This window comes from Erythrolamprus reginae, chromosome Z (genome assembly GCF_031021105.1).
Source record: "Erythrolamprus reginae isolate rEryReg1 chromosome Z, rEryReg1.hap1, whole genome shotgun sequence".
NCBI classification, from domain to species: domain Eukaryota; kingdom Metazoa; phylum Chordata; class Lepidosauria; order Squamata; family Dipsadidae; genus Erythrolamprus; species Erythrolamprus reginae.
Genome location: NC_091963.1, coordinates 141,927,798 through 141,954,130, shown reverse-complemented (window position 1 = coordinate 141,954,130; position 26,333 = coordinate 141,927,798). Strand labels below are relative to the sequence as shown.

At 39.9% G+C, this 26,333-nt stretch overlaps 1 protein-coding gene across 1 annotated transcript; it reads right to left on the bottom strand.

Annotated features, from left to right (window-relative positions):
• Positions 1-256: 256 nt before the first annotated feature.
• Positions 257-22,706, bottom strand: LOC139154813 (vomeronasal type-2 receptor 26-like). The gene is made up of 6 exons (XM_070729812.1): positions 22,516-22,706; positions 20,197-20,374; positions 9,136-9,990; positions 5,728-5,955; positions 1,850-1,976; positions 257-1,149 (listed from the first exon to the last, which is right to left on the bottom strand). Exons 1-6 carry the CDS (start codon positions 22,704-22,706, stop codon positions 257-259), a joined length of 2,472 nt encoding a protein of 823 aa, XP_070585913.1.
• Between the last annotated feature and the right edge of the window lie 3,627 nt (positions 22,707-26,333).

Sequence of the window (26,333 nt, the reverse complement as noted above, 5' to 3'; positions counted from 1 at the left end):
TGCTTTAAACACGCTATCATAATAAATTCCCTTTAGAATAAAAGAGAAAAAGAAAAAGAACATTAAGAGTTTGCAGAGTCAGCATGATATGCCCAATAATCTGGGTCCTCATTTTACCCCTCTTGGAAGGCTCGTAGGCTGAGTCAACCTTGAGCCTGGTGAGCTTTGATCTGCAAAATTGCAAGCAACTGGCATTTCATATATTATATTAAATATTATATATTATTATAAATAAACTGTTCTTTGGCTATGACTTTCATTTTCTTAGTTGTTCCTTGCTATTCAGTTCAGGCCTCACCACAATGATATAGCATTTAGGGGAAAAGATGCATAGCAATAAACCAGCACTGGAGGACAAGATGGAAAAAATCTCCACAGCCACCATGTATTTGCCCTTTGTGCTTAAATAAGTTGGTACAAAAGACACCCAGACACTGCAGAAGACCAACATGCTGAAGGTAATAAACTTGGCTTCATTGAAACTGTCAGGCAAGTTCCTAGCCAGGAAAGCCACTGTGAAACTGATGACAGCCAGGAAGCCTAGAAATCCCAGGACAATATAAAACATGGTGATAGAACCTTCATTGCATTCCAGGATAGTTACTTCCATCAGGGAGTGCATGTCAACATCTGGAAAGGGAGGATTAGTCACCAACCACACAATGTAAATCAAAGTTTGAATAAAGCAGCAGGAGAAGACAAAGGAGCTGGCCATCTTCTTTCCAGACCATTTTCTCATCCGACTTCCTGGTGTGGTTGCCATGAAAGCAAGGACCACAATGATGGTCTTGGCCAAAACTGAAGAAATGGCTATTGAGAAGATGATGCCAAAGGTTGTTTGTCGAAGGAGACACATAAGCTTTGTGGGCTGTCCAATAAAGAGCAAAGTGCAAAGGAAACAAAACAAAAGAGAAATGAGAAGAATATAGCTGAGGTTCCGGTTGTTGGCTTTGACAATGGGAGTCTCCCGATGCTTAATAAAGATGTAAAGCACTAAAGTTGTGAAGAAAGAAAAAAATAGGCCAAAAAGAGTGAGTGTAATTCCTAAAGGTTCTTCAAATGAGAGGAAGCTGACACCTTTTGGAAGGCACCCATTCCGATCCACATTGGGATACTGATTTTCTGGACATTGAAAACAATTTTCCATATCTGAAAAAGACAGATACTTTAGGAAGCACAACCAATCTTCATTCCTCCAATTTAATTTAAAAATAACCACCTTTTATAGATTTGTTATAGCAATTAAGTTTTAGCTTTAACTTTAACATGTCCCTGGGAAGTTGAAAAAAATACTTGCTAAAAACCCCTTTTCTTTTATTGCATAAATTAAGCAGGATATAGAAACAAAAATTACACAAAAATTAAGATAGAAAATGAAAGCCAAACATAAATAAATAAATTATTTCAAAAATAAAATAGCAACAAAATTTTGCCATGCCACCCATTTCCCCCTGAGGTCAAGCAATTATCTCAATAGTTGTACTGGACTTTGAATGTGAAACACTGAAGATTATTTCTTGTCATTTCATCTTTGAAATCTGTCTTGTTTTTTTCTGAAAAATTGTATTCCAAACATGTTTATTGAACACCTATGTTATGTGTTTCCATTCAGTAATTTCCTACCTATTGATCTTTATTTATAATATTTTTTACAAACTTTGCAAATATTAAAATAAATCACAGTGCAAATCACTCTGTAAAAATGTATATATTCCACAAATAAAAGCAAGCATCAGTAAGAGCTAAGAAAAAGGGCATATGGGATAGGATTTGCGTGCAGCCCTGAATTGGATATTTTATACTCAGGCAATGGGTTATGCATCAATATACTTCCTATCGGAACACTTACCATTTTGGTTTGAAATTTTTCCTTCAGGACATAAATGACAATCATAACAGCAAAATGGCTTCCCCTCAATCTTGGTTTTACTATAACCAGAATGGCAATTGCTATTACACAGAGAAATAGGGTGAATCTGTGTGGAAATGGAAGCAATGAAAATATGTTATTATTCAGAAAATTCATTTGAGGGTGATGGTGTTTCTAACATTTTACTCCTTTTTATTTATTTTTTATTTTTTGTCTCTCTCTTTTGTCTCATCACCTAATAACTGCTTGGATAAGCCCGTGTGCTTCTCTTGGCAAGATTTCAGAAGTGATTTGCCATTGTCTCTGTTATGTATTGAATATACAGTGATACTTTGTCTTACAAACTTAATTGGTTCCAGGACGAAGTTCTTAAGATGAAAAGTTTGTAAGATGAAACAATGTTTCCCATAAGAATCAATGGAAAATCGATTAATGCGTACAAGCCCAAAATTCACCCCTTTTGCCAGCCGAAGCGCCCGTTTTTGCATTGCTGGGATTCCCCTGAGGTTTCCCTCCATAGGAAACCATATAAATAAGGCAATGGGTCCAGATGGCATCCACCCCAGAGTTCTTAAAGAACTCAGATCTGTCATTGCTACCCCCCTGATTGATTTGTTTAACCAATCCCTGTTAACAGGAGAAGTTCCTGAGGATTGGAGAATGGCCAGTGTTGTGCCTATCCACAAGAAGGGCAGTAGAGAAGAAGCTGGTAACTACAGGCCAGTTAGCTTGACATCAGTTGTAGTTAAAATGATGGAGACTCTACTCAAAAAGAGGATAAATCAGCACCTAAAAAACAAAAACTTATTGGACCCAAATCAGCATGGCTTTACTGAAGGCAAATCATGTCAGACTAATCTCATTGATTTCTTTGACTATGTCACAAAGGTGTTGGATGAAGGTGGTGCCGTGGATATTGCCTACCTGGACTTCAGCAAAGCCTTTGATACGGTTCCACATAAAGAGCTGATAGATAAATTAGTGAAGATTGGACTTAATCCCTGGATAGTTCAATGGATTTGCAGCTGGCTGAAGCGTAGACATCAGAGAGTTATTGTTAACGGCGAGTATTCTGAGCAGAGTCAGGTTACAAGCGGTGTGCCACAAGGGTCTGTTCTGGGTCCTATTCTTTTTAATATGTTTGTGAGTGACATAGGGGAAGGTTTGGTAGGGAAGGTTTGCCTATTTGCCGATGACTCTAAAGTGTGCAATAGGGTTGATATTCCTGGAGGCGTCTGTAATATGGTAAATGATTTAGCTTTACTAGATAAATGGTCAAAGCAATGGAAACTGCAGTTTAATGTTTCCAAATGTAAAATAATGCACTTGGGGAAAAGGAATCCTCAATCTGAGTATTGTATTGGCAGTTCTGTGTTAGCAAATACTTCAGAAGAAAAGGATTTAGGGATAGTGATTTCTGACAGTCTCAAAATGGGTGAGCGGTGCAGTCAGGCGGTAGGGAAAGCAAGTATGATGCTTGGCTGCATAGCTAGAGGTATAACAAGCAGGAAGAGGGAGATTGTGATCCCGTTGTATAGAGCGCTGGTGAGACCTCATTTGGAATACTGTGTTCAGTTCTGGAGACCTCATCTACAAAAAGATATTGACAAAATTGAACGGGTCCAAAGACGGGCTACAAGAATGGTGAAAGGTCTTAAGCATAAAACGTATCAGGAAAGACTTAATGAACTCAATCTGTATAGTCTGGAGGACAGAAGGAAAAGGGGGGACATGATCGAAACATTTAAATATATTAAAGGGTTAAATAAGGTCCAGGAGGGAAGTGTTTTTAATAGGAAAGTGAACACAAGAACAAGGGGACACAATCTGAAGTTAGCTGGGGGAAAGATCAAAAGCAACATGAGAAAATATTATTTTACTGAAAGAGTAGTAGATCCTTGGAACAAACTTCCAGCAGACGTGGTAGATAAATCCACAGTAACTGAATTTAAACATGCCTGGGATAAACATATATCCATCCTAAGATAAAATACAGAAAATAGTATAAGGGCAGACTAGATGGACCATGAGATCTTTTTCTGCTGTCAGACTTCTATGTTTCTATGTTTCTAACCCCACCTCCAGACTTCTGTGTTTTTGCAATGCTGCAGGGGAATCCCAGCAGGGGAATCCCAGCAGTGCAAAAATGGGTGCTTTGCTGACAACGGAAGTCCAGAGGTGGGGTTTCCCAGCAAAGGGAGCATCAGTGAAATCGCAGCATCGCAAAAACACCGAAGTCCTCGAAACCCCACCTCCAGACCTCTGTGTTTTTGTGATGCTGCAATTTCACTGAGGCTCCCCTCGCTGGGAAACCTCACCTCCGGACTTCTGTTGCCAGCAAAGCACCCGTTTTTGTACTGCTGGCATTCCCCTACTGGGATTCACCTGCAGCATCACAAAAACACGGAAGTCCATAGGTGGGGTTTCCCATGGAGGGGAGCCTCAGGGGCATCCCAGCAGCACAAAAACAGGTGCTTCGCTGGCAACGGAAGTCCGGAGGCAGGGCATCCCAGCGGCGGTGGTGGGTTTGTAAGATGAAAATAGTTTGTAAGAAGAGGCAAAAAAATGTTAAACCCCAGGTTTGTATCTCGAAAAGTTTGTATGACGGGGCGTTTATAAGACGAGGTATCACTGTATATGGTTGTGTTAAGCCCTGCTAAAGTGAACCAAACTTTTGATGATTCTAACTGTTATCTCCAATTGTTTTGTGCTAAAATGAAACTAATCTTTAGATGACCCTAATTGAACTACAACTATTTTGGAGTGAAACTTAGAACATTCATATTTGAGCGGACTTTTTCAAGTAATATGATTGGTTGAGACATGGTGGGCCTAGACCAGTGATGGCAAACCTATGGCAAGAGTGCCACGGGTGTCACACGGAGCCATATCTGAGGGCACATGAGGCGTTGCCCTATGTCAGCTCCAGCAGGCATGCACATGCTGGCCAGCTGATTTTCAGCCTTTTCAACCATCAATAATAATGATAATGATAATGATGATAATGATAATGATAATGATAACGATAACGATAACGATAACGATAACGATAACGATAACGATAACGATAACGATAACGATAATGATAACAATAACAATAACAATAACAATAACGATAATGATTTGTATGCCGCCCCTCTCTGTGGACTCGGAGTGGCATACAAATTCGTGCTCTCTCCAGGTTTCAGAAAAGCCTCCTGAACCCCGAGGAGAGTGAAAAATAGTATAATGGACCTACCATAAGTCCTCGAGGCTTCAGTGTGGCCTGTGTGCATGCACAAGGAGGCAGCAAGGGGTTGTATGAATGCAGGGGAAAGGAGAGGGATTGTGAGGATGTTCAGGGGGAAGGCATTGCATTATGGGGGCAGGCACTCACATGCACACTATCGTACGTGTCCACACCCTTTTGGTATCTGTGTTTGCCATCAGTGGCCTAGAATACAAATTGCAGGCACTGCCTTCTGTTCCTCAGTTCCAGTTTTGAATCAATAAATTCTGTTGCAGCTATGTTGGTTTGCTTCTTGCCTACAGAAGCCCAATACACAATAGTCTCCTTCCTATGACTGAGAGAGAGAGAGTAATTGTTCCAAAGTCATCTAGCTGGCTTTGTGACTAAAATGGGACTAGAACACAGAGTCTCTTGATTTCTAGCATGTTGCCTGTACTATATATTGATGATGACTTGGCACAAGTTATAAGTGTGGTTACAAAAATTACACTAAAATAAAAAATAAAATCCCAAAAGAGATTGTTTTACCTCCCTACCCCTCAGCTAATAGTAAATTTTCTCTCATCATTTCTACATTTTAAAGCTTCAGAAAAGAATTTTTAGAAAATAATCCTGTGACAAACATTACCTGGTTGAAATTGTTGTGCCATATAATAGCATTTTTGGAGATGGTGAATACTTTCCCAGGAGAACCCGGTGGTGCTACTCTTCCAACTTTTACTCTCTGGAAGGATTGATTGGGAAATGTGACCCAATTTATAAGATCAAATCCAGCTATTAATTCCCCCTGTGAACTAAAGCTGAAAGTTTCTCCAACACTGTTGTTAAATGAGTTGCTTTTCAAATAGTGGTGAAGCTAAATTAGAATTGAAAGAAAAGTAATTACAAGAAGAACAAGAATTCCAGGAATAATAGTCCAATAATACTCTATTATTTTACATATATAAAATCTAAATATTATTAACCTATCGTGATAGACATTTATTCTATTCTTTCTTTGATCTATCCCTTTAACCTCTGATATGCCTTCTTGAGACATTTGAAGGGGTGAAATCAGCGGTGGGTTGTTCCTGGTTTGGATGGGTTCTTAGAATTGGTAGTGCTGGTGGCAGGAGGCTCTGCCCACTTGTCTGAGATGCTTCTATGCATGCACAGAAACATCGCACATGCATGCAAGTGCACGCATAAAAAGGTAACAAAATAATTTACAACTCACCACAACAATCTGGAACAATCTGGAATTGAGCACACTCAAAACCATATAAATGGTGGTAAACTTTAGGAGAAACCTGCTTATACTTCCACCTCTTACAATACTAGACAACACAGTACAACAGTAGATACTTTCAAATTTCTAGGTTCTATCATATCACAAAATCTAAAATGGACACCTAACATCCAAAATGTCACAACAAAGAATGTTCTTTCAATATCAACCCAGGAAGCTCAAACTGCCCAAGGAGTTGCTGATACAGTTCCAGAGAGGAATTATTGAGACTGTCATCTGTGTCTCTAGCTGTTGAGTTTGGTTCTGCAACCCAACAAGAAGACACAGATTTCAGAGGATAATTAGAATTTCAGAAAAAAACAATTGCTACCAACCTGCCTTCCATTGAGGATGTGTACTGCACAAGTCAAAAAGAGTGCTGTTAAAATATTTACAGACACCTCACATCCTGGAGGCAAACTGCTTCAACTCCTACCCTCAAAATGATACTATAGAGCACTGCACTCCAGAACAACTAGGTACAAGAACAGCTTTTTCCTGAATTTCATCACCCTGTTAAACAAATAGTTCCCTCAACACTGTCAAACAATTTACTAAGTCTGTCCTACTATTAATCTTCTCATTGTTCCCATTACCCATCTCCTCCCATTAATTACTATATGACTGTAACTTTGTTATTTCTATCCTTACGATTTATATTGACTGGTTCCTAACATGATTTGATTGATTATTTTGTACTGGACTATCATTAAGTGTTGTACCTTATGATTTCGACAAATGTATCTTTTCTTTTATGTACACTGAGCATATGCACCAGACCAATTCCTTGTGTGTCCAATCACAATTGGCTAATAAAAAATTCTATTCTATTCTGTTCTGTTTTAGTCTATTATCAATTCAATTCAATACAATACACACTGCTGATGTCTCCTTGAATTGTGATGAAATGTTTGCAACCAACAATCTAACTACCAATATCCAAACACATTTCAATAATGCTCTTTTCTCATTCAGAGCTGCCTATGAAAGCTAGAGGTTTGAGAAACTCTTTTATGGATAATTCATTCCTTTTCTAATGAAAAGGAAAGAGGGTGGGTATTAATTTCCATATTTTGTACTGTATTCCAATGTTTTATCCTCTTTTTTTCTCATTTGTAAGAAGCTTCTAAAAGATATTGCCTAGCAGCATGGTCCTTGGAAGAAGCCGATTATCTAGGTCCCCAGCAGTCGGGTTTCAGGCCCGGTTACAGCACGGAAACTATATCTCTGGCGGGCCTGGGACAGGGGTTTATCCTCTGTCCTGGTGCTTCTTGACCTCTCAGTGGCTTTTGATACCATCGACCATGGTATCCTTCTGCGCCGGCTGGAGGGGTTGGGAGTGGGAGGCACTGTTTTTCAGTGGTTCTCCTCCTACCTCTCCGGTCGGTCACAGTCGCTGTTAGTGGGGGGCCAGAGGTTGACCCCAAGGTCTCTCCCTTGTGGGGCGCCTCAGGGGTCAGTCCTCTCCCCCCTGCTATTCAATATCTACATGAAACCGCTGGGTGAGATCATCCAAGGGCATGGGGTGAGGTATCATCAGTAGGCTGATGATACCCAGCTTTACATCTCCACCCCATGTCCAATCAATGAAGCAGTGAAAGTGATGTGCCAGTGTCTGGAGGCTGTTGGGGCCTGGATGGGTGTCAACAGACTCAAACTCAACCTGGATAAGACGGAGTGGCTGTGGGTTTTGCCTCCCAAGGACAATTCCATATGTCCATCCATCACCCTGGGGGGAATTATTGACCCCCTCAGAGAGGGTCTGCAACTTGGGCGTCCTCCTTGATCCACAGCTCACATTAGAGAAACATCTTTCAGCTGTGGCGAGGGGGACGTTTGCCCAGGTTCGCCTGGTGCACCAGTTGCAGCCCTAATTGGATCGGGAGTCACTGCTCACAGTCACTCATGCCCTCATCACCTCGAGGTTCAACTACTGTAACGCTCTCTACATGGGGCTACCTTTGAAAAGTGTTCGGAAACTTCAGATCGTGCAGAATGCAGCTGTGAGAGCAGTCATGGGCTTCCCAAGGTATGAGCATGTTACACCAACACTCGGCAGTCTGCACTGGTTGCCGATCAATTTCTGGTCACAATTCAAAGTGTTGGTTATGACCTTTAAAGCCCTTCATGGCATTGGACAAGAATATCTCCGAGACCACCTTCTGCTGCACGAATCCCAGTGACCGATTAGGTCCCACAGAGTGGGCCTTCTCCAGGTCCCGTCAACCAAACAATGTCAGTTGGCGGGCCCCAGGGGAAGAGCCTTCTCTGTGGCGGCCCCGACTCTCTGGAACCAACTCCCCCCAGACATTAGAACTGCCCCCACCCTCCTTGCCTTTCATAAACTCCTCAAAACCCACCTTTGCCGTCAGACATGGGGAAACTGAGATATCTCCCCAGGCCTATACAGTTATGTATGGTATGTTTGTACATATGTCTGCTTAATAATGGGTTTTTAAAAATATTTTAAATTGTAAATTATTAGATTTGTTATGAAGTGTTTTATTCTGTTGTGAGCTGCCCCGAGTCTATGGGAGAGGGGCGGCATACAAATCTAATTAATAATAATAATAATAATAATAATAATAATAATAATAATAATAATAATAGATAAAATAAAATAATTTTAAAAATCAATATAAATAATAATATGAGAATACTTGACTTCACACTGCGATAGCAGTATGGAATGTTATGGTTTGGATGAACAATATTGCTAGGGTTTGAAAGAAAATAGGATTTCCTGCATTAGTATTCATAAGACGTTACCTTCCATGGTTGTTGATTGAGAAGCCCCCTTCTTCCTCTTCTCTGGATTGCTCTTTTGTTCACTGTCCAAGAATGCATAGCATGCAAGGCTTCTGCCACTACATGAACAGCATTATAGAGGCTATAGCTATGACTAGTCATGCTCATTTCAAAAACAGTCCCAGGAAGGGTTTCTAACTTCTCCTCTCCAGTGCAGAGTCCCCCTGACTTCATTTCTACATTGGAATGGGAGAAAGAGCATTGGAATGCCTCTTGCCAGAAGTCCCGGAAGAATCCATCTGCTTTTTCTGATGGAAGCTTTCTAAACTGTAGGAATTGATGGAAGCTGAAAACGTCTTTGGTATGAACTGCAAAGGAGAGAGCCCCATGGATGAAGTTCACATCCCAGTTCCGTAGCAGTGGAAGAGATGTGAAATCTGTTTGGGCAGTGAAAATCCATACTTTGGCTTTCATTATTATTTCATGAAATTTGGAGAACTGAAGCATCATTCTTAAAACCATAATACTTTGAATTTCACCCAGTACAAGTACCACATTGGCTGTTCTGTCCATAACAATGCTTATTGTTTTCAGTCCTTCCAATGCTATTGAGTTGATTTCTGAGGAAAAATTTATTTGGGGAAATGTTTCTACATAATCAAAGCAGATTCTTCCCTGAGCAAAAATGGACAGTATGCTTTCCACAGAGCTCTCGCCAATGTCATCATCTATATATATAACACCAATCCATGCCCACTGAAAATGCAGTAATAGCTGGAGAATCCCCTTATAGTGATGGTAAAGATTTGGAAATAGCTGATGAAGGAAAATTCCCTGGGATTTGTCATCCATCATTGCACCTGAACCATAAGCAAACTAAAAATAATATTAATAATAATGAATATTATGATTTGTGCTTTTATTTAAAAAAAATAAAATATAAACCTTAAAAAAGAGTTGTTAGAGTAATAAACAAGAACCAAAATGGGTAACCAATCAACTTGTTATTTGTTAACCTGTTAACAGTTAACTGTTAACAAGAAAGAAAATATTAAAATTTCAAAACATTCTATTAGAAAACTATTATTCAATTTGTGGAAAGTTTATGCTACTTCTTATCTATACAATAGTTAACTATAATTTGTCCTGAATCAAATATTCTTGTTTCTTAATAACATCTGTTATCAATTAAAAATTATAGCAAAAAAAATCAGAACACCAATATAAGCTGGGCAGATATGAATTTGTAGATGACCCTCTCTCTGTCAAGGACCTTGGAATTCTCATCTCAAACAATCTAAATGCCAGAGCTCACTGTAAAAGCATTGCCAAAAAGGCATTAAGAGTTGTCAACCTAATTTTGTGAAGCTTCTTCTCTGGTAATATTGTACTGCAAACCTGGACATACAAAACCTTTGCTAGTCCAATTCCTGGATACAGCTCATCTGCCTGGAATCCGCACTGTATGTTGGACATTAACACAATTGAGTGAGTCCAGAGGTATTTTACAAGAAGAGTACTCTGCTCATCTGCTCCTAATAAAAATACCACCAGGCTTGAAATTTTGGCCTTGGACAACTAGAACTATGCCACCTACAGCCTGTAGCACACAAAATTATCTGCTACAATGTACTACCTGTTAATGACTACTTCAGCTTTAACTGCAATTATACATGTGTACACAGTAGATTATTATTTATTAGGTTTGTATGCCACCCCTCTCCATGGACTTGGGGCAGCTAGATACAAACTCAAGGTAAACTCAAGGTAAACCATTCCAAACTCGATTGCAGAAAATATGACTTCAGTTACAGAGTGTTATATCCCCAAATCTCCATAACTTTCTACTGTTGACCTCACCCTAAGAGGTCTGTAATGGGCATTCATAAGTGCTCCAGCCTGCCTACCGTCTAGGGGTGAAATCCAGCATGTTCTGACAGGTTATGGAGAGGAAAGTTATTTGAGATTACAAATGCCAAAACATCTCAGGGAGATATTTACACAAGCGAGACTGACACAGCTTGACACAATGGTCAGATATTGCAGATTTCATTCTATACCCTACAATGAGCGTCTCTGCATTTGCGAATTGACAGAGGGAGAAGACCAGGCTCCCATTCCAATTGATTGTTCCTTGTATACGGGGGTGAGAAACAGGTACCTTGGTGTACTGTATATATCAAATGAATGACCCATTGGGATCCCCATATCAAAGCAACTTACCTTATGTACAGCCAGAACCTGAAAATAACATTTAACACAGAAGATTATTTAAGCAAAATTGTCTGGTTGAGATCAGCTTACGTGGGGTAGATTGCAGAGGTGACAATGAAATATAGAATAGAATAGAATAGAATTTTTATTGGCCAAGTGTGATTGGACACACAAGGAATTTGTCTTGGTGCATATGCTCTCAACGTACATAAAATAAAATATACATTTGTCAAGAATCATGTGATACAACACTTAATGATTGTCATAGGGGTCAAATAAGCAATGAAGAAGCAATATTAATAAAGATCTTCGGATATAAGCAACAAGTTACAGTCATACAGTCAACATGGGAGGAAAAGGGTGATAGGAATGATGAGAAAAACTAGTAGAATAGAAGTGCAGATTTAGTAGAAAGTCTGACAGTTTTGAGGGAATTATTTGTTTAGTAGAGTGATGGCGTTCGGGAAAAAACTGTTCTTGTGTCTAGTTGTCTTGGTGTGCAGTACTCTGTAGCGACGTTTTGAGGGTAGGAGTTGAAACAATTTGTGTCCAGGATGCGAGGGGTCAGTAAATATTTTACCCGCCCTCTTTTTGACTCGTGCAGTATACAGGTCCTCAATGGAAGGCAGATTGGCAGCAATTGTTTTTTCTGCAATTCTGATTATCCTCTGAAGTCTGTGTCGGTCCTGTTGGGTTGCAGCACCAAACCAGACAGTTATAGAGGTGCAGATGACAGACTCAATGATTCCTCTGTAGAACTGAATCAGCAGCTCCTTGGGCAGTTTGAGCTTCCTGAGCTGGCGCAGAAAGAACATTCTTTGTTGTGCTTTTTTGATGATGTTTTTGATGTTAGGTGACCATTTTAGGTCTTGAGATATGATAGAACCTAGAAATTTGAAGGTCTCTACTGTTGATACTGTGTTGTCTAGTATTGTGAGAGGTGGAAGGGTGGAAGGGTTTCTCTTAAAGTCTACCACCATTTCTACAGTTTTGAGTGTGTTCAGTTCTAGATTGTTCTGGTCACACCACAAGGATAGTTGTTCAACTTCCCGTCTGTATGCGGATTCATCATTGTCTTGAATGAGTCCGATCACTGTTGTATCATCTGCAAACTTCAGTAGTTTAACAGATGGATCGTATGAGATGCAGTCATTAGTGTATAGAGAGAAGAGAAGTGGTGAGAGTACACAGCCTTGGGGGGCACCTGTGCTAATTGTACATATATCTGATGTGATTTTTCCTAGCTTCACCTGCTGCTTCCTGTCTGTTAGGAAGCTTGTGATCCACTTACAAGTGTGTTCAGGTACCGCTAGCTGATTTAGTTTGGTTAAGAGAATGTCCGGTACAATGGTATTGAATGCTGAACTGAAGTCCACAAAGAGGACCCTGGCGTAGGTCATTGGAGATTCAAGATGTTGAAGGATGTAGTGTAGAGCCATATTAACAGCATCATCTGTTGATCTATTTGCTCGGTATGCAAATTGCAGGGGGTCTAACAGTGGATCCGTGATGGCTCTCAAATGGAACATCACTAGCCTTTCAAAGGTTTTCATAACTACAGATGTTAGAGCAACTGGTCTGTAGTTATTCAGTTCCTTGATGGAGGGCTTCTTTGGCACTGGGATGATAGTCGAGCGTTTGAAGCAGGAAGGAACATAGCACAACTCTAGTGATTTGTTGAAGATTTGGGTGAAGATGGGGGCCAATTGGTCAGCACAGACTTTTAAGCAAGAAGGAGTTATCTTGTCTGGGCCTGGTGCTTTTCCAGGCTTCTGTCTGAGAAATAGATCTTTCACTTCCTTTTCTGTGATCACTAGGGGTTGTAAACACAATGGGATGGGTTCAGTTGTAGAAGATTTAGCTGTTGTTGGTGTGTCTGGGATGGAGGTTGTGCACATAAGTGGTTGAGGTTTCTTTTCAAACCTGCAGTAGAACACATTCAGGTCATCTGCCAATTGCTGATCTCCTTCAGCTTGGGAAGGTGGTTTGGTGTAACAGGTGATGTTTTTGAGAGTTTTCCACATGTTTGCTGGTTCATTTGTTGAGAATTGATTCTTTAGCTTTTCAGAGTAGTTCCTTTTTGCTGCTCTGATCTCCCTTGTTAATATATTTCTGGCCTGATTGTACAGCATTCTATCACCTTTTCTGTAGGCTTCCTCTTTGGAATGACGTAACTGCTTGAGTTTGGCTGTGAACCAAGGTTTATTGTTACTGTATATTTTCAAGTTCCTGGTTGGTACACATAGGTCTTCACAGAAGCTGACATATGATGTTACAATATCTGTGAGTTCATCTAGATCTGCAGAGGTGTCTTTAAAAATATTCCAGTCTGTGCAGTCAAAGCAAGCCTGTAGCTTTAACTTTGCTTCCTCAGTCCAAGTCCTAACTGATTTAATTATTGGTTTTGTGGCTTTAAATCTTTGTTTGTAAGCAGGTACAAGGTGAATCATGCAATGATCAGAATGGCCCACAGCTGCTCTTGGTAAAGCCCTATATGCATTTTTTACAGCTGTATAACAATGGTCTAAGATATTATTGCCTCTGGTGGGACAATTTACATGTTGAAAGTATTTTGGTAGCTCATCTCTTAAGTTTGCCTTGTTAAAATCTCCCAAAATAATGGCCAGTGAATCAGGGTATTTGGCTTCAGCCTCCATAATCTGATCAGCTAGGGTTTTTAGTGCCTTTTGTACAGATGCTTGGGGAGGGATGTAAATTGTAGAAATTAAGAAGGAATGAATCTCACGAGGAGAATAAAAGGGTTTGCAATTAATAATTAAAGACTCCAAGTTTTCATCACAGAACTTTTGTATAATGGTGATGTCTTGAGACCAGCTGTTGTTGATATATATACATAAGCCTCCTCCCCTTTTTTTTCCTGATAATTCTGCATTCCGATCACCCCGAAAAATTTGAAAGCCCGGTAAATGCATACTGTTATAATCAATTTCCTCGTTTAGCCAGGTTTCAGTAAAGCATAGGGCAGATGCATCGTGAAAATCAGAATAGCATCTATTTAAGAGCAGTATTTCATCCATCTTGTTGGCAAGTGAACGTAAATTAGTAAGAAAGATAGAAGGGAATGGTTGTTTTTTAATTCCCTTGTTCCTTAGTCTATTTAAAATTCCCGCCCTTTTACCTCTTCGTCTCTGCCGGCTGCGTATGTTTTTGGTGATCCATGGTTGCCGGGAAATGGCTTCCTCCTGTGCTAAAATCTCCTCCGCGTTTGTAAAGACAGGTGGGGTTGAAGTTGCAGATAGCTGCTCCTTAAAGAAATGTTCTTTAATTCTTAGCAGATGGTCTCTTGAGTAGGAAATCCGTTGAGAATTGCAGGGAATAGTAGAAAATGAAAAAACTGTTTGAGAGCATTTCACCGAGGCAGCCTTTGTCGGCGCCATCATTTATTTATTTATTTATTATTTAGATTTGTATGCCGCCCCTCTCCGCGGACTCGGGGCGGCTCACAGCAACTCGGGGCGGCTCACAGCTCACAGAAATATAACTTTATCATAATTTATCTGTTGTATCCTGTAATGGCTACCTTGTAACTCTGTAAATAGTTTGTTCCTCTTTCGGCGCTGTCTGAGCCCAAGCAGGAAGTCGCTCCTGATTGGCTCAGACGCGGCCGGCTCTGGCTTTGGCGGGAACCGCAAATATATAAAAGGAGCGGTTTCTCCAGCCAGAGTCAGTCGGTACTCGCTGAATTGTCACTTTACCTTGCTGAGCTGTCACTTGTTCTCTGAGCTGAATAAAAGTACCGATTGCTCCAAACCCTGTCTCTGGGTCTACTTCACTGGCGACGAACGGACGGAAGAAACTTCGCGTGCAACATGGACAAAATCCAGATCGGCCAGGCTCCGGAACTCTTCGATCCCGAGAAATCGACATGGGACGAGTACATGGCCACCTTCGAGATCTTCCTCGAGGCGGCGGGAATGCAGGACGCCGAAGCCGATCGCAGACGGGCTATTTTCCTTAACTACTGCGGCGCAGAAATCCGCAGACTAGCCCAAACTCTCACCGAACCAGAACAAGCAAGAGCCACAGCGTGGGACGTCCTACAACAAAAACTGGCGAGCCACTTCAAGCCGACCAAACCAGCCATGGTATTTCGGCACCAATTCCACATGATGGTTCAGAGGGAAACCGAGTCGATCAGCCAGTTTACAATGCGGCTGCGAACGGTACTTGCTCAATGCAAGTTTAAAGACCCGGAAGCTCGCCTCACCGACGCCCTCGTTTTCGGCATGAAAAACAACACGGTGAGAAATAAACTCCTCATCGAAGAAGAGCCGACTCTACAAACCGTAATTAAACTGGCGCAAACCGCAGAAGCAGCCGACGCGGCGGCGAGAGAATTGAAAGAGCACGGAAGGCGAGAAATCATTGCGAAAATCGACTCCGCGTCTCCCAGCGCCGTGGAAACAGACAACCCCAGCCAACAAAGTTCCAGCGGAGACAACTGCCTCCTGGTGCAAGACCAGCCGAGACACCTGAGAGCTACTCACCCAGCCCCCTGTGCGGGCTGCCGGGGAAATCACCAGCGCCATCGATGCCCCTTCCGAGACGCTACATGCCGCCGTTGCAACCGGAGAGGCCACATCGCCATCGCATGCAGAGCAACAGCGCCAGAGGACACATTTGCCACACCGCAATACCAGCGACCTCAAAACCAGACCCCCCAAGCGCGAGAAAGGAGACCATTCCGCAACGCGGGTCAAAGGAACTACTCAACCGCTAACCGCGACTACTATAGAGGTAACTCTCAATTTTCCGTGAATAACACGGCAACCAAAAAGGGGGCTAAAATTGTTATATCACTGTTACTCAATAACCAACCTTCCTCAATGGAGCTGGATACGGGCTCTAGATATACCATCATGCCCTGGGAAAAATTTAAACTGTATATGCCTAATGTATCTAAGGCTGACCTAAATCAAACCTCTTTGGTGATTAGAGACTTTCAGGGGGGAGTAATCTCGGTCTTGGGAACAGCAAATGTACCTATCGCATTCAAGAATGTTAAATGTACCCTTCCCATGCTTATTGTAACAGGGGCCAAGCACTCTCTTCTGGGTTTAGCATGGATGGAACCACTGGGGATCGAGATTTCGGGTGTGTGTAATGTAAACTGTTATGATATGCCTAACTTTGTGAAAGAGTTCCCTGAAGTGTTCAGCCCCACACTGGGATTGTATAAGGGGCCCCCTATATCTTTCTCTATTGACCCCAAGGTCCCACCGATCAGACTAAAACCTCGCAGGGTCCCCCTGCCGCTCCTCCCCAAACTAGATATACAGCTGGACAAACTCATTAGCCAAGGTATTTTGGTCCCTGTGGAGCAGGGGCCATGGGAAACTCCCATAGTTACCCCTCTGAAGCCAGATGGCTCCTTAAGAGTTTGCGCTGATTACAAATCAACCCTAAACAAGGCACTCCAACACCACCCCTACCCCATCCCGGTTGTGCAACAACTGCTACACTCCCTGGGGGAGGGGAAAAGGTTCGCAAAGATCGACCTGGCGCAAGCTTACCAGCAACTTCCGGTCGATGAACAAACAGCAAACGCTCAAACAATTGTAACGCACAGGGGGGCTTTCAAATGCACGAGGTTACAGTTTGGGGTAAGCATAGCCCCAGGAATATTCCAGAGCATCATGGAACGCCTATTGTCAGGGGTAAATGGGGCCATTCCATACTTTGATGACATCTTAATTGCAGGGGAAAACCAGGAACAAGTAAACAAAAGAATAAGGGAAGTACTTAAGAGGTTACAGGACAAAGGTTTAAGAATCAAGCCTGATAAATGTGTCTGGGGAACCAACAGTATAGAATTCCTAGGATATAAAATAGATAAGGAAGGTATCCACCCCACAACAGAGAAGCTGAGAGCAATTAGAGAAGCCCCAGAGCCACGAGATAAGAATGAGTTGCAGGCATTTTTGGGCCTCCTTAATTTTTATTCCGTTTTTTTAAAGCAGAAGGCAACAGTAGCAGAGCCTCTCCATCGTTTACTCCAGAAGGAAGCCCGCTGGACATGGGGGAAAACTGAACGTGAAGCTTTTTCTCAAATAAAAAATTTATTAACCTCTAAAAGTGTAGTAGTCCAATATAGTGCTTCACTACCCATTAGGCTCACGTGCGACGCTTCGCCGTACGGCATAGGAGGAGTCCTAGCTCACGTTCTACCTAATAAGACAGAGGCCCCAATAGCATTTTTTTCTAGAACCATGACCAGCACAGAAAGGAATTATAGCCAGTTAGACAAGGAGGCTCTAGCATTAGTGGCAGGGGTAAAGAAGTTTCACAATTACATTTTTGGAAGAAGCTTTGAGCTAGTCACGGACCACAAACCCTTACTAGGCCTGCTAGCCCCCAACAAGCCCACTCCACCTTTCATGTCTCCAAGACTAATCAGATGGGCTCTTTTCCTCTCAGGGTATCAGTATGAGCTCACCCACAAGGGGGGGAAGGAAATCAATCATGCAGACGGCCTAAGCAGATGCCCCATAGCAGACTTAGTGGAAGACCCTGTTCCTTCCACAGATGTGTTAATGATAGAACTCGAGGAAAACCCACTAACCACAGCAAAAGAGGTAGCTGCACACACGCAGCAAGATCAAATCCTTAAACAAGTGGTGAACTGTGTTCTAAAGGGATGGCAAAATGATGTTGTGAAAACTGAATTGTGTGATTTTAAAAACAAAAGACTTGAATTATCGTATGTAAAAGGTTGTTTACTGTGGGGGGATAGAGTGATCATTCCCAAAAGCCTAAGGGGAAAGGTACTCAAAATGTTACATGTGGGTCATCCTGGGATTGTCAGGATGAAGAGCCTGGCAAGGGGGCATTTATGGTGGCCAGGGCTAGATGCTGATATTGAAAATTGGGTTTCAAAGTGTGATCCGTGCCAAGAGTCACGACCCAGTCCCCCCAAAACAACTCCGGCTGAGTGGGAACAGCCTGCTGGTCCTTGGTCTAGAATCCACATTGATTTTGCTGGCCCAGTGGGGTCTCAGTATTTTTTAATAGTGGTTGATGCTTTCTCAAAATGGTTGGAAATAATAGCAATGAACAACATAACCACAAGTGCCACTATCAAGGTATTGAGCAGACTGTTTGCATCCCATGGTTGCCCGGATCTCTTAGTGTCTGACAATGGGCCACAGCTAACAGCCAGGCAATTCGAATTGTTCCTAGATGGCCTAGGGGTCAGGCATGCCCTCATCTCGCCTTATTCGCCCTGGGCTAACGGATTGGCAGAACGTTACGTATGGGTGGCAAAGGAGGCATTGCGCAGATCAGGCCCTGGGGATGTGCAACAGAACTTGGACCAATTCTTACTCACCCAACACATTACCCCTAACTCGCACACACATGTAAGCCCTGCAGAGTTATTGATGGGAAGGAAATTGAGGTCACCTCTAGACAGGTTAAACCCAAGGTTCTGTGTTAATAATAACCAAATGTGTACAAAACCTGAAAGAGAAATGTATTTGGGACAAAATGTATATGTAAAAAGTTTTGATGGAAATGTAAACTGGATGAAGGGAATTATTGTTAAGCAAAATGCACCTAAGACCTATGTTGTTAAACTAGAGGATGGTCGTTTGTGGAAACGACACATAGACCACATTCGGAAGCGAACAGAAAATCAATTGCCACAAACCGCTGACATGGACTCTCCCCCTTCAACAGACTTTAGTACATTGCCCGAAATAAGAGACACGCAAAGAGACTTATCGGGCCAGGGGGAACCATCCAGCGACGCCGAACCATCCTCGTCCTCTGAAGCCTTCGTTGGGCCCGCCAGGCCAAGTCCACAACACCGGGAGAACAGCGGCGAGCCATCCTCCACAGTCGGTGGCGAAGGAGAAATTGAACTGCGCAGGTCAGCGCGAGCTCCTCGGAGGCCCCACCGATTGGACGACTTTGTCACATGGCTTTCTTGATGGATGTGTCCAACTATGAGGGGAGGGGTGTTGTATCCTGTAATGGCTACCTTGTAACTCTGTAAATAGTTTGTTCCTCTTTCGGCGCTGTCTGAGCCCAAGCAGGAAGTCGCTCCTGATTGGCTCAGACGCGGCCGGCTCTGGCTTTGGCGGGAACCGCAAATATATAAAAGGAGCGGTTTCTCCAGCCAGAGTCAGTCGGTACTCGCTGAATTGTCACTTTACCTTGCTGAGCTGTCACTTGTTCTCTGAGCTGAATAAAAGTACCGATTGCTCCAAACCCTGTCTCTGGGTCTACTTCATTATCTATATCTTAAATTATTGCATTTTATTCAATTTTATTTTAAATTGTATTTTATCAAATTTCATTTTAAATTGTTTTTATCAAATTTTAGTAATTGTTTCTGGAACTTTCACTTTGATCTGACCCAAGGGATAATAAATAAATAATCAATTAATCAATCAATCAATCAATCATAAAGTGTCTCTTGAAGTGTCATAGCTTAACTTCATTCCTCACTAGGTAACTTTGGATACCTTTAAAAATACTAGCAGAAATGCTGGTCTATAGCATTACAATAATTTAGCAGAGCATTAAGGTAATTTCTGAATGCCATAAATGACAGAAAACAGGAACATAAGTGCCATTTTTTTCATTGAGGATAGATGGAAGTTTTCGGTTTTAAAATACGTGTGTTAAGATTCTAAAATTTACCTTAGTATATGAAAATAAATCATGTGACTGTTGATCAGTTCAAAGATTTTTTTTTTAAAAAAACTCATTAGTTACTTTAACTGATGAGTCAGAATTACAAGAAAATGTAAATGTTTTCTCTCCAGAAAGCAGGGGGGGAAATCTAAGTAATGGCAAAAGCAAGCATATGTAAATTTTTATTTGAATCAAGGAAAGACTCACCTGTGGAATTTTGTAGATGCATAAAATACTTGTCATAAAATGACACACATTAGTGTTAGGACCACCAATGACAGCAGCTATACTGGTCTGGACATCACAGTTATAATTTGGGATAAACCTGCCCCGTGTGGAGAGTAGTTCCACTGAAGCACAGTAAGTCCATCTGGCACGAAAATTGCTGTTCAACACATGGAACCCCAAAGTGACATTAGGAAGGATCTTTGGATTTTCATTAATTGTTTTGACTGCAAATTGCAAAGCCAGAATATGCTGGTAATTATGAGTTAATACGCTGTAATAAAAATAATAATAAAAAACTTTCTATGCATCTTCTTTAAAATATAACACAGGAACCACATTTCAATTCAAGAGATGAATAAAATTCATGAATTTGTATTAGCTAGATTGTATTTCCATGCCACAAGGAGTATAAACACAAAAGCTTGTTATGAATTTCTAAATGTTTCAATCTCAGAGGGATTAAATTTCTAAATGTTTGAATTTCAGGGGGATATAAATCATCGCACAATGGCCCAGTTAGTACCCAAATCCAAATTATAATTGCATGGATGTTGAATTTCATGCATCTTGAATGATTTTTGAGGGAGTGTTTAGGTGTGATCAGTAATATGTATCAGAAGGATAAAATTATTACTTTTTCTGTAACTACTAACCTAAAAACCTGATACTTTCTTTAAGAATAAAATAAATTTTAAGAAATTTGGCAAGGATGTGTTTTTTTGAAGTTAAAGTTCTATATAGAAAACAAGATCATCCTCAGAAAGAGATAAAATGTTTGTTAATTACTTGAATTATGAAGTTTGCTATAGGAAGTATGTGCAAGAAACATGTGGTACGTATTATCAGATTCCTTCAATCACAAGGACAAGTTTGCTCAGCAAAAGTGATATTGTTAAACTTTTTTACAAACAGAAGACAATCTTTTAAGTTATATTGGGTAAATAATTTTCTGGCATGAAGGTATTTTTTTAATTATCCTACAAGTACCTCAACTGTAGGGAAATCTTTAGTTTAGTACAATTTCTAATGCAGCAATTTTGTAGACAACTAATTACAGTTTCTTTGCTTGCAGACTGTTCTAAAACAGTCTAAAAATATATTGACATTTATTTAATGTCAAAGAAGTACATTGTATATGAGAAATTAAATGAAACAATGTCTGCATTATTAGACCAAGAATTAATTATCTAAGCTTGGTTTACAGTAGGTTTTCTTTTTAACTGTTACTGACAGAGCTGGCTGTCTGGGTTGCTGCTAGAGTTATTTTAGATACAAATTTAGTGATCAGATTGAATTTGGTGGGTCAAACAATAAATTCAGAATGATTTTCAAATTTCATACTTGAAAATCACAGATTCCAGAATATGGAAACGTATAATTTTGAAGCAGAAAGGAAGGATCAATAAAAATGTTCTCTTAAATGGCTAGGGCACCTTGATCTTCAAATCATCATTCTGTTTTGATGACAAATATTCTGGGACACATTGCAAAGGAAATTAAGCTGTTATAATCAGGCACAATATTAAAACATCAACTAAAATATCAAATGAGAAATGAGAACAATATTTTTCGGTGAAGAGAATTCTTGTCCTTGATGAAAAAATCTTTTAGAAACATTCATTCTAATTCTTCCTATAATATTCTGAACAAATTTTTTACTGTATTTCCATGAACAGTATAATTGAAGGAAAAGCTCACTTTAGTCAGTGGTGTCCCTTCTCAATAAAACATATGAAGCCTAATGACAAATGTTATTTTGTTTCTCCAATAGCATACGTGTATTGGTATCTTCTTGAAAATTGCCATTATGATATCATAAACTTAATGCAAGGAAAAGAAAAGTGTTTCTTAGAAACACAGTGCAGCAAATCCATTTCCTAAAAATTCAGGAAAACCTTACTTGATAAAATTTTCTTTGAAGTTTAATAGATTGGAAAATACTTAAATCTCACTATAGTCAGTGAAGTCTCTTCTCAACAATACGTGAAGCTTAAGGATATCTATTCCATTATTGATGGTCAATGCAATTTTTTTGCATGACATAACAGCTATATAAAATAGGACATGCTTAACATATGTGATCACCACCAATAGCCTATATTCACTCATATCTCCATGAAAATCTCAATTTTGATATTATAAACATAATGACTGTGGAAAGGAAAAGCTAAGAGTTTCTTAGAAAGACAGTATTGTAAATAAATCTCCTAAGAATTCACATAAATTTATATTAGTATTATTTAGGTTGGCTTGCTGGGGACATTATATGGTTTGAATGGAAAATATGGTCTACCTTACTTGGTAAAATCAAATACTTCAGAAGAAGGATCTTCTTTAAAGTTTAATAGATTGGAAAATACATAAATCTGGGAAAGAATGCCACCAATGGTAAAGTCACCAGGATAGTAGTACTTGTGAAGAATAGAAAGAGGATGGCTTATATGACATTTCACAGAAGACCTGTTCTGAACAATTTGAAATGTCAACATTACTACAACCAGTGCCACAATTGCCATCACCTTGCATTTACATCATCCACCTAGATTCCAAAACATGTATATTTGCTTGGATATTTAAAACAAACTTGCTTCAGTTAACTTATTATTGAAGTTTTATCTGGACAATTGTTTTAGTAGGCAGATTAAATGATGCCTGCCTAGGTACCTATTAGCTTTGTTATTTATCTTGTGTTTTTTAAGGTACAGAATAAATTATGATTGATTTGATAATTACAGGGGAAATAATTACCTATGGAAATTGACTTCTTGGTAACATCACTGGTGAAAACATGGCCCAGTACACTTTTGCAGTGAAATAACTATCCAGAGAATGGTACTAGGAGAATAAACACATGAACTAAAAAATTTCACTAAATGTTTCATGGTTGGGAATCACAATGAGACTGACAATGAACATAAGTCCATAAAATTCAGGACCAAATAAAGATTAACTATTTGTTGGAATGATTTCTATACTGCCCAGATACAATACACCTCATTATGTATTATACAGTACAATTTACAATTATAGTAATCTCAAAAATGTCCCTGAGACCCAAAAATATCCCTGTGGATTTGACAAGAAGGCTAGAAAGATACAAAAAGTTCAAGTAACAGTAAAATTCCAATGTATTAATAATTGTCCAAAGATTATTTTTAATTTGTCTGCCTGGCAAAAAGCCATTCTGTTCGTCATGTATTATTTCATTTAAAAAATTTTAAACTCTAAATGCATAGATAGAAATAAATATTGTGTAGTTCGCATTTAATTGGGATATTGGCCTATAGTTTTGTATTTTATCTTTCTCTGTTCCTGGTTTATGTATTAAGGTAATTAAAACCTCAGACCAAGATTTTGGAATTTTACCATCTGCAATTATCTTATTAAAAATCTCTAACATGTTCAAGGTAAGTATGTTACTATCCAGTTTATAGAATTCTACTGGTATTGCGTCTGGGCCAGTAGCTTTATTATTTTTTTGTTTTTTAAGTATTTGTTGAAATTCTGCAATAGTAAATGGTGCATTAAGCCTCAGTTGTTGATCATCTAATAGAGGTGGAAAGTTTATAGAGTCTAAAAATTTAAAAATTTCTTCTTTTATTTTTTCCTGTTGATATAATTTTTTGTAACATTCCACCGCTATTTCCTTCTTTTCATCTGTTCTATATCTTAGTACACCATTACTATCTTATAGTTTATTTATCATTTTAGATTATTTTTGTTAGCTTGTAGGCTAACCAGTGCCCCGGTTTGTCTGCATGTTCAAAATATTCCTGTTTTGCCCTCTTTATTTTTTCGGCTATTTGTTCAATCAAGTTTATTTTATGTTTTATTAAGTCCATTTTCCTTTTGACTTTCCTATTGTGTGAATTCTTGTCCAAATTTTGTAGGGATTTGAGTAATCTGACTCATTCGAGACAATGATGAATCCGCATACAGACGGGAGGTTGAACAACTAACCTTGTGGTGTGACCGGAATATAGAAACATAGAAGACTGACAGCAGAAAAAGACCTCATGGTCCATCTAGTCTACCCTTATACTATTTCCTATATTTTACCTTAGGATGTATGTATGTTTATCCCAGGCATGTTTAAATTCAGTTACTGTGGATTTATCAACCATGTCTGCTGGAAGTTTGTTCCAATATTTCTCAAAGTTCCAATTTATTAATAGCGCCATGTTGGCATATCTAGGTGAAACTCAAATCATCAAGTCCAGTTCAGATGAAAGTTCAAGCCCTTGCCCCTACACCTCTAAGTCCATCATATTGACCAACATTTAACTGCCAGCCTGGCAGATTCCACCAATCTCCTTCAAGGCAGGTGCAGGAGTGCAGAGACAAAGATGACCTTGACTTTCTAGAAATAATTTGTTATGGTAACATACAGACAGCCCTCCTGCAATTCCCCCTCCCAATTTTCCACAGTAAAGAAAATACATATTAAAATAGTATAAAGTGTGCCAGGCAAAAGACCCCAACCAAAATGGTTTCAGCCTGACACACGAGACACTTGCAAAAATGGGCTATTGTAATGTCTGGCCAAGACCAAACAAAACAAAACAAAACAAACAAGTGATAAGAAGTTTTACTAAATACCATAAGAAAACCCTTACCAAAGCAGAATCAGCACATCAGTGGCCAACAGGAAGTTAACAAATACTTCATGACCTTGTAAGTAAACAGAATAACAGAGTTGAAAGGGAACCTGGAGGTCTTCTAGCTCAAGCAGGAGATCCAGATAAGTGACTGTCCAGTCTCTTCTTTAAAGCCCCCAGTGATATAGCATTCACCACTTCTGAAGGCAAACCATTCCATTGATTAATTATTCTCACTTTTAGATTTTTTTTTCTCAGTTCTAGGTTGCTTCTCTCCTTGATTAGTTTCTATCCATTGTTTTTTGTCTTGCCTTCTGGAGAATAGGTGACCCTCCTCTTCTTTGTGGACGCCCCTCAAATATTGGAGCAACCCTAGTTCTTCTTATTAGTAGGCTAGACATACGCATAGAAACATAGAACAGAACAGAATAGAATAGAATAGAATTTTATTGGCCAAGTGTGATTGGACACACAAGGAATTTGTTTTGGTGCATATGGAACATAGCAGCTTGATGGCATAGAAACATAGACGATTGATGGCAGCAAAATACCTCATGGTCCATCTAATCTGCCCTTATACTGTTTCATGTATTTTATCTTAGGATGGATATATGTTTATCCCAGGCATGTTTAAATTCAGTTACTGTGGATTTACCAACCACCTCTGCTGGAAGTTTGTTCCAAGCATCTCCTACTCTTTCAGTAAAATAATATTTTCTCATGTTGCTTCTGATCTTTCCCACAACTAACCTCAGATTGTGCCCTCTTGTTCTTGTGTTCACTTTCCTATTAAAAACACTTTCCTTTTGAACCTTATTTAACCCTTTAACATTTTTAAAAGTTTTGATCATGTCCCCCCTTTCCCTTTTGTCCTCCAGACAATACAGATTGAGTTAATTAAATCTTTCCTGATAAGTTTTATGCTTAAGACCTTCCACCATTTTTGTAGCCCATCTTTGGACCCGATCGATTTTATCAATATATTTTTGTAGATGAGATATCCAGAACTGAACACAGTATTCCAAATGTGGTCTCACCAGTGCTCTATACAGCTGGATCACAATCCCCCTCTTCCTGCTTGTTATACCTCTAGCTATGCAGCCAAGCATTCTACTTGCTTTCCCTACCACCTGACTTCACTGTTCACCCATTTTGAGACTGTCAGAAATCACTACCCCTAAATCCTTCTCTTCTGAGGTTTGTGCTAACATAGAACTGCCAATACAATACTCAGATTGAGGATTCCTTTTCCCCAAGTGTATTATTTTATATTTGGAAACATTAAACTGCAGTTTCCATTGCTTGACCACTTATCTAGTAAGTGCCATATTACAGATGCTTCCAAGAATATCAACCTTATTGCATACTTTGGAATCATCAGCAAATAGGCAAACCTTCCCTACCAAACCTTCCCCTATGTCACTCACAAGCATATTAAAAAGAATAGGACCCAAAACAGACCCTTGTGGCACACCGCTTGTAACCAGGCTCTGCTCAGAATACTCGCCATTAACAACA

Coding starts and splice junctions, on each gene's coding strand:
- LOC139154813 (XM_070729812.1), bottom strand. CDS start 22,706: ATGTTGACATTTCAAATTGTTCAGAACAGGTCTTCTGTGAAATGTCAT. Junction 5,956..9,135: donor TCAATCAACAACCATGGAAG/GTAACGTCTTAT, acceptor ATTCTAATTTAG/CTTCACCACTATTTGAAAAG. Junction 1,150..1,849: donor AAAAATTTCAAACCAAAATG/GTAAGTGTTCCG, acceptor TGTCTTTTTCAG/ATATGGAAAATTGTTTTCAA.